We start from the raw sequence: 14,106 nt of genomic DNA, 5'->3' as shown, positions 1-14,106 counted from the left end.
TAGGTATCAAAATAACGTTCTAAAAAAAGTTGCTCTTTCGTATAAAATCAAAAAATCGATACATTTTTCTTAATTTAAAAACCCAATTCCTAGTTTTGCAGTTATTTCGGAAGAATTTCAAAACATAATCTGCTGGACATCTTGTAATTTCGTTTTAGGACAGGTTTTCCATCAATGTCAAAGGTATGATGGAGCTTTCCAAAGTATTGTTGAAGCATAATTTCTAGAAAATAAATATGGTAAAATTTCGAGAAAAAAAATCTAAGTGAGTTTGTTGGCATTGTAGCAGACCTCTCAGAGAATTTTCAATAAAAAGTTACAGGATTCACGAAGTTTTTGTTGAAAAATAAGGAAAGCTTATGAACTGCATTCAGATATTTCCAATACGTTGGTAAAAACTCAATTCTCAAATCTCATGATTGAGTTGTTTCACGCGCGATTCATAATTCTTCATTCGAGTAAAAGATAGTCGCAAATCATGTTTTAATATAGGTAATTTATTCTTCGCCAAATACATTGTACAACAATATATCGGTTTTAACGCTATTATTCAATAGTAAGCCTGGATATTTTACTCAATGTGATCGTAACAATCAACGATCCTCATACAAAACTGATAATTTGAAAGTAAAAAAAAAAACAAATCCCTGCTCACAAAACAAACCCCCTTCTTCCTACTCATCGTCGACAGCTCTCAAACGGGCATATCCAAAGCAAAACCAGCGAACCGAGCTGACTTACGAAATGACACCAATCGAATCAAGCGCAGTCTCGTTGCTTTCCCCAAGTTAAAAACCACTGTCGAACTTATAATGCTTTCGAACCGATCGCGATCTACGAACTACAGACTTAAAAAAAAAAAAAAAGAAATGCTTCTGGCCAAGCCCCCTCTCGGATTTACTGCGGAAGATTGAGCAGTGTCGTTTGCCCGGCCGGTAAATAAGCAACCCCTCGGGACCGGCTCATCTGGTAGGCAATATCTTCGGCGGCTTCAATTCTTCGCAGTTCGACCAGACCATCTCCGCTGTCTGCAAACGACTTGGCCAGTAGGGCAGCAGCCTCGGCGTCACCCTCAGCCGAAATGATTGCCGCCTTCTTCATCTGTTCGGCCTTCTCGACCATGAACCGGGCCTTTTCCGCCTCCTGCTGGGCAACCTGCTTCATTTCGACGGCCTGTGTGAATTCCTTGCCGAAAGTCAAATGCGTGATGGAAATGTCATCCAAAATCACACCGAACTGGGCGGCACGCTCCGTCAGGTCATCGGACACCTTCTGCGAGACCATCTCACGCTGGGTAATCAACTCTCCGGCATCGAACTGAGCCACGACCGCCTTCAACACTTCGGTCGTAATCGAGGGCAACACTCGCTCGTCGTAATCCTGACCCAGAATGGTATAGATCTTCGGCAGCTGATCGGGAATCGGTCGGAACAGAATACGCAGCGTGATGTTAACGTTCTGCAAATCCTTACTTCCGGTCACGACCGGAACGTTTCGGGGCTGCGATCGGATGTCGAAAATGATCGGTCGCTGCACCCACGGAACGAAGAAATGGGTTCCCTCGCCGGAAACCTGCTGTTTCACTCCGGTGAAACGATCGAAGATAACAGCCCGGTGACCACCATCAACTGTAACGAGCAAAAGCAATCATCAGTTAGTTAACCGGAACCGAAGCAGATAAGCCAATGAAATGGAAGATGGCAACAAACCATTATATAACGCCGAGTTGACGACTCCACCGACGATCGCGACGCCCAGGCCGAGCTGGCCGATGCGGTTCAGGAATTGTGTGGCCATTGTGGTTTAGTCTGAAAAAGGAAAAATTCAAGTAAATTAATTTCCCATAAAACCAACAGATTATTTACGTTGAACTTCAACAAAATTTCATCATTCTTGCCGCAGCTCAAAAGTCGAGGTTATGTTTTCGGCTCTCGCCCGACGAAGTTGTTTTGTGACTACATTCACATACTTTCAACTGAAATCAAATGCATTACCTTTCTGATTGTTCCTGAGATGGAAATTGTTCGAATTGCACTGCTAAATGCCTCCGGTTTCACTTGATTTTGCGTAACTACGGGACGTGAAATTCACGAACGAAGTAAAATGCGTGCAATTTTCGGAGAAGTCTTTTCAATTTTGACACTTGCCACTTCTCTGGTTTCTTCACTTTGACCTTTGACGTTTTCCCGTTTTGTTTTGCCTTTGCGTGAGTTCTTGCTATGAGTTCTCAATCAGAGTTGGGTCATAATTCCCAAGGCTGTTATAAATATTTTGAGTGCTTTGCTAAAACTACACTGAAAATAACTTTGTAGTAGAAATTACGATTTTAGAGGTTCAACTCAACAGCTCTGCACCAATGATTTACAACTGAAGTGATTTTATGATTGGCGTGACAAGGCGTGTTGTTTTTTCAACCATATTCGCTGAAATTAAGCTGGATTGTCGTTTTGACCGCAGTGTTGTTAATTTTATCAGAAATTGTTAAATTGGCTAGTAAAGTTAAATACATTATGTTGTTATTTTGATAGTAAATAATTAGTAGTCTTAAAAGCTACGGATAAAAAAATAACAACAAAAATGATTATTATAACATGATAATTTTGTATTTTTAACAGATTTTTTTTAAGTGTAGCCCTGTTGTATTATTTACAGTATTTTCTATAGTCAAATAAAAAGTCATTTATTTCTTCGATTAAAATTTTATTTTCTTTAATTTTTACAGTCACTTAATTACATGTAATACTTTTTTAGCCTTATAAACGTATTTTCCCCTACTGTGTACTTATGAATAGGCGGTCCATCGAAATAGCCTACTGTTTTTGCACAAAAGCTATCTAATGGGTTGCCTACTACAAACGAAACATAATGATTTGAGTATTTTAAAACTTCCCACTCCCGACATATGAACAATATTTCCTCATTGGTTGTTATCAAAATGTCTAATACCTCGTACAGCTGCAAATTTCGCATTTTTATTGAGCAATGCGTTAAAAAATGAGCTTTACGATACTCTACTCCTCTGAATTTTATTTTGCTGACGGCTCTAAGTGTAGAGGTCATGAACGCACTGCTTAGATCGAGAAAAGGAAAATAAGGCATGTCAATTAGTTTAATACTGATCGGATTTTTGAATTCTAGTTCATCAGAAAAATATCTACAGTTATTCAAATTTTCGAAGAATATGAGATTTGCTTTTGTACAAAGAGTCAAACAAACATTTTTACGGGAAGTGATGTTTCTACAATACCGTTTGAACACTTGGTGGAACGCTTCGAATCGAAAGCTCCATGTAAATCTTGGCGGTCCCACTGCTCTAATGGATTCGGTGTAATGAATTAGTATATGATATTTAGGTTTAAATTTCTCCTTGAACAACGTTTTGTACAATGTGTGGTGATACACTATTTGCTTCTCCAAAGTGTCTAAAATATCACTATCGAATGTCGGTAATAGGACCAGATCTGTTAATTCTACTAAGGACATTACGAAGTCCCAAACATCGTTGTTTTGGGGAAACAAATCTCCGAACAGAAGGGGGAAATAGTGCACGAAGAGTTGCATTTCTCTTGCAGTCATTTTGAAGGATGCTGATTTGATATTCTCGCGAGTGATGTTCCGAAACATGTTTCTTTTTTCTGTGTCACCGTAGTCGAACATTTGTATGCGATAATTAATAGTTTGCAGAGAGATTTTGAGATTTTGGATCATATAACGAAGAACAAGTGCTAAATCGTAACAGCAAATACCATGCGAGTACAGATCATGCATTGGATCCACAACAAAATTTTCAGCAACGTGGTAAAACTTAAGTCTATTAAATGCAGATAGTTCTTTTATACCGCTTTCTTGGAAGGGTTTGGTAAGATCTTCCATGTAGTTCTCTTTTGTTCGAGTCAATTTAGTATCGAGTTGAACTCTCTCCTGTGCATCATACTTATTCATTTTACAAAATCGACAATACAGTAACGCACTAAAAGATGAACTAAAACCCATTAATGTGTTCATGCCAAGATTATCTCCTAGAATACCCGCTAACACAAAATGTACCGTAACGAGCTCTTCCGCAACTTGCAGTTCAATGCCGTTTTGCTCTAAATCAATTAGAATATCAATCAAATCTTTAAGAGCTTCAGAGGGTCCTTGCTGTGACATATCACTGGCTTTTATGAATCCAGCAGCAAAAATGTTCTCGAGCCTACCTAAGTACTGTGGTGGGATAACCGGAAACTGATAATAAATCCCCCAGACTTTATGTGTCCCCGAATGGGCCCCTATCGCATCGTTCATTTCAGCTTCGTCGCTAAACAAGAAAAACGGTATTACTTTAGCATCTTGAAAATGGGTTTTGGTAGCTTTCCACAGAGATCCATTTATTACGTTAGATATTACATTGTCTTGTTCCAACTTTTCCATGTGATGAATCGTGTCGTTGAATACTGTTCCTGACTCAAAATACTGCTTAAACTGATTTTTAATCGGCATCAAACATCCTTTTGAAATTGAGTTGGTAGAGTTATTCTCGAATTCAAGTGTCTGTGTTACATTGTCTAATCCTAGCTTTTTTATCTGACTTTTGAATTTTTGCTCTGTTGAAATAAACTGCCAGGGGTCACAAACATCCTCCATTAGACGGCTGACCTCTGTGCTCTCTGGTAAATGACCAATTTTTTTGAATGCTTCGCAAATGGGCTTAATGATATCTTCGGTTATACTTTCTTGTAGATCTAGAACGTCTTTTCTCGTGAAATGTTTTATGCCATAGAGATGCATCGAAAAATTAATGAACGAATGTCTTAAACTATTCCTTAAATCTAGTATCTCATCGTCATCGGGTACGAGTTCTTCTTTATGTTTCTCTTCATCTTCACATTTATTCGTATTGTTTTTCACCTCGGGTGTCTGTTGGTGTCGATCGGGATTATGTGATGATTCTGGCAAGGTGATATCAGGAGCTCCAGTAGCCGAGGTGAGCGTTCTTCTACTCTGGGGAGCGTCCCAGAACTCAGCATGAATGATTTTAATATGCCGTTTGAAACGGTTTAGATCAGGAAAAGAGATGTTTGGTGTACACGCCGTGCATTTGTAATTGAAGTTGGTAGGTGTTCCATGGAACACGGTAAGATGATCTAAAAGGGTTTCCGACGAAGGCATCAACTCCATGCAGAGAAAACACTTCATTCTGTGCGGGACTTCAGGTAAGCAATCAACTGCAATATTTGAGTGTTTTTCGATTTTTGAGTATACTCGATGTCGTAGAAATATCCACTGATGAACGCCCAGAATAGCTCACTGCTCTCCGGGAACTGCAGGTCCAATGTAAACTTTAATTTCAGTACTACGTCCAGACAGCGGACAAGAGATGGTAGCTTATACCGCAGCTTATTGGTGACAACATAAAAACACTCAAAATTGTCGATTGACCCCAATGCAAAAATCCTTGGCGAAAATTGCACACCACTGGATTCCAGCTCTTGTCTCTGAGAATCGAGCGTTTCTGTAAACTCTTCCTCTGTTTCACAAATGTAGCAGGTGTCAATCTGCGCCTGGAGGATCGTCGGACGTTTTTTTGTAGATGTCCTTACTGGTTTGATGAGACCGTGGAATGCTGCACATAAGACAAAATCTCGCGTATCTGAAACGACAAATAAAACCTTAAGCCAGAGTTTCAACAATACAAATCAATTTTAAATTTATATTAGGGTAATTCTCGCTGAGACCGGCCCACTATTTACACCTTGTCTTCAAAAGTGTTTAACCCTCTAATACCCAAATTTTTGATTTTGATCTAAATATCATTTTTCGTCATCTAAAATCGATTTAAACATGTTTTGGAAGATGATTCTTTTTAATTCTTGATTTCGTGAATTTTAGTTTTTGATTTTTCTAATTTTTATTTTTGAACATCCCCACACTTTTATATTTTTCCTGGAATCCAACTTGGTGAACGGATTTTTTGAGATAAAAACATTTTGAGATTTTATGATTATTGTTGAAATATTATTATTTTAAATTTTTTTCGCAGAAAATTTTATTTTCCGTGTAATTTTAAGGAAAATAATTTTAGAGTGTATTCGATTCCCTTAAACTATTAAACAAGGATAGAATGATTTGGGAAAAATTTAAAATATGTTAATTGTAGCGATTCAATACAAAATAAACAATGACTTCTAAAAGGTGACTAAAACATCAATTTTTCAATGATTTTTAAAAAATGTAAATACGCTTTAAAATACACCAAAAACCATTTTGATATATACAGAATAGTCCTAAATATCAGCCAAAAATATAAAAAAAAAGATTTTCCACGAAAAAAAAATTACAAAAATGCTCAAACTATACCCCGTCTAAAGGCGGGATTGGGTATTAGAGGGTTAAAGTGCCGATTTTCTGAAAGCCCTGGCTAAAAAAGTAAGAAAAATGCATTTGTTTACTCAAATTGATGGACCCTCCGTTAGTTTGAGCCACAACCATTTTTGTAGACCCCTCGATTTTGGTCAAATGGCGGCTCCTTTAAACCGTTATAACTAGAAAAGTTCTCCAACAAACACCTCAAAACGAATTGTTGTTGAAAAGAGGAAAGATAGAGCTACTATTTACAACAATAAAAAGTAGGGTCGGCGCGAGATGCGTTTTGGGGCATAATGAGCACCCTAGGTGGGGCAGGTTGATCAATATCAGTTTTGTACACAATCAAATTTGATGCTAATTGACTATTCTTGTCAATGACAAAGCATACCGGCAAGAATCAGTGAGAATTTGAAGGGATTACGGGGTTTAACTTGTAGGGAACTTTGGGGTAGGCAATAGAGTTAATAAACTATGAAGGACGAATGTCGCTGCTGTTCCCTTTGTGCGCAAACATGACAGGTATCTATTATAGACACTAGATTCCATAGACTCGCGGAGTCGAAGACAACTGTAGCCAAACGAACTGTCAGTTCGTGTAGCCAAACGAGCATGACGTCACGATTTCAATAGCGACAATGGATTTTGTGACGTCATATTCGCTCGCTACACTCTAAATTCACGGCAAAACACACTAAAGTCGCATTGCTCAACCATGTCTCCGCGAGTCTAAGGAATCTATAGTGTCTATAGTATCTATCAGTCAAACTGCATACTTTTTCGCTTTGACACTTATCCCTCCCTATCCCCTGTAAGAGATGTTGCGACATTCTTCCTCTGAAGCTTATTATTTACCTCTATTGTGTCGGCTGGCCAGAAAGAAAAATAACAAACCACATTACCTTGTGAACAGTCTCCCTCTTCCAGTGAACTAATCAGTTGACGAGAATAGATGTCCTTAACGTCAGCAGACAAAAGGTATTCCAAAAAGACTTCACAAAACCATTCCCATTTATCGAACAGTTTGCCTTGTTCATTCGACTTTTCGAATAGGTATTTGAAATCCGCATCAACCTGAAATGTAATTTTACATTTAAGTACAGAATCGATAATTTTGCCGAACATATTTACCAGCAAGTACCCGTCTTCGTCCAAATACCGGGGCCATTCCGAAAAAACCGTTGATTTGTTCTTGTCTTTATCGTGTTGAATACTTCTTAGTCGTAGTAGAACTGTATGATTCCATTGTTTCAATACTTGGTCACCGGGAGCACGGTTGTTCCGCAACCAAGACTTGCTCGAATCCAATCGACGAATGTCTAAAACGAAAGGATAGAAAAATACACAATGTTATTAGATGCCAAATTTATTTAGTTTTTTTACCGGGAACGAGTATTTTTGTTTAAATATTAAAATGATAACCCCGGAGCGCTTATAGAGTCTGTTTTATCGAAGTCCTACAAAGACAAAATTACAAATTACAAAAGACAACTTCTTTTGATTTCAGGTTTCATTTTTGTTTTTCTTTGTCAGACTTGTTTACAAATTTTTGCTAGTGTGCTCGATAGGTAGCCTACTTTGCTGGTGAAATATGTACTCGTAATATATATATTAAGATTACCGACACGTACCATTATCGCGGAATTAATTTGTTACACTTGAAGTTTAACCACCATCGAATCTAGAAATGCTTTCGGGATCGGCGGTGCAGTTTCTGTGGTCCGAGTTCTTCTGCTTTCGATGTACTTTTTATTTATTTACAAATACTGCCGGAGTCAAACCAGGTCGTTTCTAGAGTATGTTTGAGTCCCGCAAAGACTGAAACCAAAAACTCTGTCGAACTGTCAAATCGGCTAGAGTCTGTTTATATCAGAGTCCCTCAAAGACTGAAACCAAATTTACCAATCGAACTGTCAAATTGGCTACCTATTCGCGACTACGAAGGATGATGAGCCGGGAAACACTCTTCCTTCCTACGGGGTTTCTTATGGGAGTATGAGTAAAAAAAAAACAAAAAAATCTTCCCTCCTTCACTTTCACCCAAAGAAAACCGCAAACAAAATCATCACCTTCGTAGTCCCCAATCGAGCACGCCAGCACAGGACACAGTACATAGGAGGCCATATGAATAAAGTTGAGTAAATACTCTTTACTAAAAGGAAAGAACTCAAGAAACAACATCAGTTTGACATTCAATCGAGCCAAACAAGATGTTTGAGCATTGGTTTGGACAAATATTTGACTCTGCGTATTTACTAACAGCTAAAGTCTGACGAAGAAAAACTTGAAGAAAAACAAGAATTACCTGGAATAAAAAAAGGTCTTTGCGGGACTCTGATATAAACAGACTCAGCCGATTTGACAGTTCGAAAGTTTTTTTGGTTTCAGTCTTTGCGGGACTCTTAAAACATACTCTAGAAACGACCTGGTTTGACTCCGGCAGTATTTGTAAATAAATAAAAAGTGCATCGGAAGCAAAAGAACTCGGACCACAGAAACAGCACCGCCGATCCCGAAAGCATTTCTGGATTCGATGGTGGTTAAACATCAAGTGTAACAAAATGATTCCGCGATAATAGTACCTACGTGTCGGTAATCTTAATATTACGAGAATTTCACCAGCACCGGGAACACCATGGGAGCAAGTTTCCATTTCTTCATCCAGTGGAGGCCTATATAATGGAAAGCCAATGTTTCTGATCCGATAGGCTGTCGTCTGACTTCGCAAATAAATACGTTGGTGAACATAGAAACTTTTTTTTTTGCAATTGGCTGAAATCTGGCACTTTGAACGTAATGATCAAATCAAGTATAACTTTTCAATCCGACGTAACTCGCAAATGTAAACAAATCCGGGTTTTCAGCTGCATGTATGATTCATAAAGAAAATAAAGAATCCACATCGATATTTGATGATTTGTTGCTTAATTTGTTTAACTAAGCATATTTTTCGAAACGACGTATCTAACTATTTTGATGTTTACAACTTAGCTAGTAGATAGGTACACTGTTTGATATATGAGAAAACCAAACGTCGTATCTAGCCAAATCCAAAGTAACAGATACACCAAACTGGCACCATACAAAAGCGACGTATCTGGCATGACGTATCTGTAACTCGGTGTATGTGTATTTTTGTCAAAATTTATTGTGAAAATGATATGGAATGAGTAGGTTTTGTTTCTTACCTAGTGCATGTTATATCCCTGGTGATGTAAAACACGAAAAAACTTATGAAAAGTATTTTTCTATAAAAACTGTTTTAGTGAAATCAGGCCAAAAATTACAATAGATCCTATCTGCATTTGAGAGGCACTCTTTGTTCACTTTCTCTTTCAATTATTGCAATGTAATGGTACACTTTTCAACTACTTTTGCAGTACAAATCAAAAGACGATTGTTTTGACCATCGTTCAGCTAAGATATTAACGAAAGAGAGGGAAACCAAAGAGAGCCTCTCTTCTGCAGATTGGACCTTTAGATGGTTTTGGCCTGAAATGGTCGTCAACATTGACCATGAATTTACTCAGATCAGTGAAAAAGTTATGCTTGAAAAATTATGCTTGAAATGATCTCCAGGTGGGATATAAGAAGTCAAGTACTGTATCAAGTAAACTAAACGAGTGCCCGGAATTTCAGATGACTTCCCGCTTTTTGATAGGTAAGTTTGATGAAGATGAAGGAGCATTTATTTAATGATGTTCTTTCGACATTTCTTGTAGAACAATGATTATAGGAAGTTGCTCCCACGATGCTGGACGAGGAATGCAACATGAAGGTGACATGGCAATCCATATGAATATTCACATGAAATCTATACGATTATCTTCGAATGAAATTGGCTGATGTTGCAGATGCTATACTTCACTTTTTCGTTATTGACTGAAGATCGAAGCTGTTGTTTCTGAGACCACCAGTGGAAAAGCATATTAAGTTCAAAACACTAAAACAGCGTGTGTTTCACATTGTATCATTGTATCACATGTGTGTCATAAGTATTACGGAACGACAACAGTATTGATATACACGAGCTTAGGACGCCAAATCCTGTAAAATCTTCATTCGGCTTTCCACAATGCACAAGGGAACGTTTACAAATTTACGTTCAACTTTTTGAAAAGGTGGCAAAGGAGGTTTGTATAGAAAAGTGCATTAAGTATAGGAAAATAGCGTGATACAAGAGAGTCCTGAAATCTACCTTAAGCTAAATACCCCCTTACCTGAATCAGAGAGCTGCAGGGCTGCCAGCTTCTGCTGGGATTGAAAACTCGCATTTGTCGCTGGTGTGTTGCCAATTGGTGTGACAGACTTCCTCTTCCGGTTGTGGAACCGATCGTACAGCATACCAGAAGGATGCTTCTTGTTGACAGAGGTGTTCCGGGGATTAAAGTACGTAATCTGAAAGAAAAAAGAGAAGTACTTTAATAGGCTGTAGAGTCAATATAGTTCAAGATTCGTACAGATATTTCGGGGGGGAAGCGATCGGCAATCAGCTCCGCAAACCTGGCCATATCCGCAAGCGAAAAATATTTCTGGTTGGCCATGTAGTAGTCCACAATTGTATGTGCCAAGTGTTTCCTGTGATTAAGGTCCAGGCAGTGATGTAATTGGTAAAATTTTACCACAATCTTCCCTTTTTCGTTCCGGTCCAAAATGCTATCGAGAAGCGATTTTGTGACGGCAGTTGGTAGGAGCTTCCGTTGCGGAGAGGTAGCGACTGCGCTCCGATCGGATGGTGATGGTGTTCTGCGTGTGCCTGTGACCGAGTCTGAGTTTGGTCTTGCTTCGGTATAAAGGACACTCTCCTCCCACGCTGTCAGTTTGCGGCGAAGTGCATGTTTGTGCGCTGTCCATTTTGTGACGGAAAATACATCGTCCAGGGCCTTTTCGTCGAGCGTTTTGGCGTACTCCACATTGTATCCATGAGCTAAAATGTTGGATTATATTCAGGGCCAAGTTTTCATCCATCAACGGCACTAGTTTTCCCGTATCTAAATAGAGTGCCGAACCCCTTGGGTAGTAGCCTCTATTTTGGACACTTTCCCGCTATTCCGATCAACTTGAATACGGCTAATACTGCACCGCGTACGAATAACCAATTCAATTCATTCAATTGACTGAATTACAGTGGAAAACTTCCCAAAATAGAAGCTCTAGTAAAATGGTTACATTACCCTATCCTAAAAAAAGACGGCATATCCGCTGAAAAGCCGGTAAAGCATATTCATGTTTTGGGGCTGTTTCCGGATTTGAATGTTAGATTTGCTGGTCGTGCCGTCATTTTATGAAAGTTTCGGCTTGGGAAGAACTAGTGTCGTTCGCTTTCAACTCACTTATACTTATGACACACATGTGATACAAGAATCACTGTACAATTGCGCTTGAAATGAGTGCCATACTGAAAATTCTCTCAGTTCAAGTCAGTTTTGTTAGAATTTTCTTGACACTGCGTACCGTTGTACAGGAATCACACTCGTATCACATGTCTGTCCGGGGTATTACCGATCAAAATGTCATAAATAGCTGGATCAAGGTTCCAGGATCCGATCAGCAATTCGCGAAGTTCGTCACCGGCCTCGTCAACGGCAACATCCAAGTCAGCTTCTGTTGAAAAGATAAAAATGGGGTAATGCAAACAGCCAAACATAACAAAAGGAAAATTTCTTATATATTTCACTTACCGGAGCCAAATTCCGAGTCTCGCGGGTCGGTAATAAGGAGTTCAACCAACTCGATTTTCGATTCCATTTGTTTTTACTGGAATTAACTTTAATATCGAAAAAACACTTTCACACTATTTTCACTGCCTGTTTCTCGTCGTATGGCGAATCAAAATGGCGATCTGCGCGCAAACAAACACTTGCAATAAAACTCAACCACAATTTAGTTACTTTGACTACAAAATGTTGTCGGTTGAATTTCATAGGTAAATTATTGTTATGGATACCATTAATATTGTGAAAATAACAACGTCGCATAATAAAAATACAGCGTATGATCAAAATAACAAGAAAAAAAGTAATTTTTACCAGACAATTTAACAGTAAAATACAGGTATTCTAAAAACACTGTGTTGTTAATTTTACTTTATATGGTCAGCCAAAAAAACATTCAGAATAACAATAATCTTGTTATCGTAACCGATTTTCTGGTTCATCCAACATTATTTGCTAATTGTCAGTTTAACAGCCTATCAACAGTTCAAAACACAACATTATTTATTTCAGTGTACAAACCCGCCTTTATCAGAAACCACTCACAAAGGGGAATGACATATCCTTTTCTAATCGGAATATCCGCATTTATCCGTTTCTAACCGTCGTTAACCGCGTCTAACTTTTTCACACTTAGCAGCTTGGTTAGCGACGGTTAGAAACCGGATAAATGCGGATATTCCGGTTAGAAAAGGATATGTCATTCCCCTTGGTTCCACCGATCAGACAGTAAAGGACTAAACATAATTTACGAAAGTGGGTACCGAAAATTGTTCACAATCTGCGAACTTCTAGCGTAACATTTGAAAAGGGCCTATCTGCAAAATGTAAACAAACCCGATTTTTCACTATTCCTATCAATATCTACCTAAGCTATCCCATAACACCTTAATCAATGAGAAAAGAGCTATTTTACCCGTATTTTAAATAAATTTTAAAAGGGCCTATCTGAAATTGAATAATCTTTTAGGGCCTAACTGCATTCAAAAGGGCCTAACTGAAAATTACCTTTCAAATCAGATAGGCCCTTTTGTAAATTTTGATTATTTTTCATATTTTCCAATAATTTTTAGTAGTTCTTTAACCTTCCTTGAATTATAGATGAAAATAAATCCAAAACATTTCAAATTAGCTAAAATTAAGAAAAAATAAAAAGGCCTAACTGAAAATTTTCCTTCAAATCAGATAGGCCCTTTTGTAAATTTGGGTTATTTTTCATGTTTTCCAATAATTTTGAGTATCTCTTTAACTTTCCTTTAATTATCGATAATAATAATCCAGAATAATTAAAATTAGTTAAAAATAAGAAAAAAATAAAAGGGCCTAACTGAAATTGCCGACGATAAAAGGGCCTAACTGAAAGGGCCTAACTGATTTTTAGATTGTAAAAGGGCCTATCTGCCGTTCATGTTAAAAATACATTATTTATGGAATTTTTGCTATAGTATGATGCAAATAATGCACAGAACCATGAAGTAGATTCCCATATGTATCAAAAGATGGAATAAAACACCTAAAAAAGTCTTTCGTTTTTAAATAGGATTAACTAATCTGGGAGGTAATCTTCTCATGCGATTATCTCAATGTTTACGTTTTGCAGATAGGCCCTTTTCAAATGTTACGCTAGACTTGTCCTTGCCCCAGTACAAGCTCTTAATCCTGAGTGAGCTTGAGATACCGGAGGCTTTGTTTTGCCTCCATCCAATCCTCGATCCAATCCGCTTGTGACGGGTTGCTCACTGAAAGACCAAGGATCGATACTCTGACCACGATGTTCAGTCAGGTGCTCACTGCCACATGTACAACAAAGTAAACCATCGATCAGGCTTGAATACTGGTGCCGAATAATTCCTTCCGTGCTACAAACAGCAAGACAAACAGTTATAATATGTGGCAATAGTCTAGGCAATAGTTCATTTTACGAGCCGATTTTATGAATGAAAATTTGACAGGAGGTAGCATCTAGAAATCCTCTACATAGAGATGAGCGGAAGTTACATACGTCGATTCGGCAACGCTGTTTGTTTTGTTTACAACAGCTGCCAAC

General features: G+C 38.2%; 3 protein-coding genes across 3 annotated transcripts; all 3 read right to left on the bottom strand.

Annotated features, from left to right (window-relative positions):
- Positions 1 to 478: 478 nt before the first annotated feature.
- LOC109404804 (prohibitin 1) lies at positions 479 to 2,158 on the bottom strand. The gene is made up of 3 exons (XM_019677754.3): positions 1,995 to 2,158; positions 1,710 to 1,808; positions 479 to 1,628 (listed from the first exon to the last, which is right to left on the bottom strand). Exons 2-3 carry the CDS (start codon positions 1,795 to 1,797, stop codon positions 898 to 900), a joined length of 819 nt encoding a protein of 272 aa, XP_019533299.3. The 5' UTR covers positions 1,798 to 1,808; positions 1,995 to 2,158; the 3' UTR covers positions 479 to 897.
- Positions 2,159 to 2,295: 137 nt separating this feature from the next.
- Positions 2,296 to 5,165, bottom strand: LOC134287624 (uncharacterized). The gene has a single exon (XM_062849822.1). It carries the CDS (start codon positions 5,158 to 5,160, stop codon positions 2,731 to 2,733), a length of 2,430 nt encoding a protein of 809 aa, XP_062705806.1. The 5' UTR covers positions 5,161 to 5,165; the 3' UTR covers positions 2,296 to 2,730.
- LOC109417817 (uncharacterized) lies at positions 5,165 to 12,539 on the bottom strand. The gene is made up of 7 exons (XM_062849823.1): positions 12,027 to 12,539; positions 11,848 to 11,949; positions 10,806 to 11,272; positions 10,566 to 10,743; positions 7,477 to 7,664; positions 7,248 to 7,419; positions 5,165 to 5,632 (listed from the first exon to the last, which is right to left on the bottom strand). Exons 1-7 carry the CDS (start codon positions 12,091 to 12,093, stop codon positions 5,175 to 5,177), a joined length of 1,632 nt encoding a protein of 543 aa, XP_062705807.1. The 5' UTR covers positions 12,094 to 12,539; the 3' UTR covers positions 5,165 to 5,174.
- Positions 12,540 to 14,106: the final 1,567 nt, after the last annotated feature.

Source organism: Aedes albopictus, chromosome 2, assembly GCF_035046485.1.
Source record: "Aedes albopictus strain Foshan chromosome 2, AalbF5, whole genome shotgun sequence".
NCBI lineage: Eukaryota > Metazoa > Arthropoda > Insecta > Diptera > Culicidae > Aedes > Aedes albopictus.
This window is presented reverse-complemented; position numbering and strand designations above follow the sequence as displayed.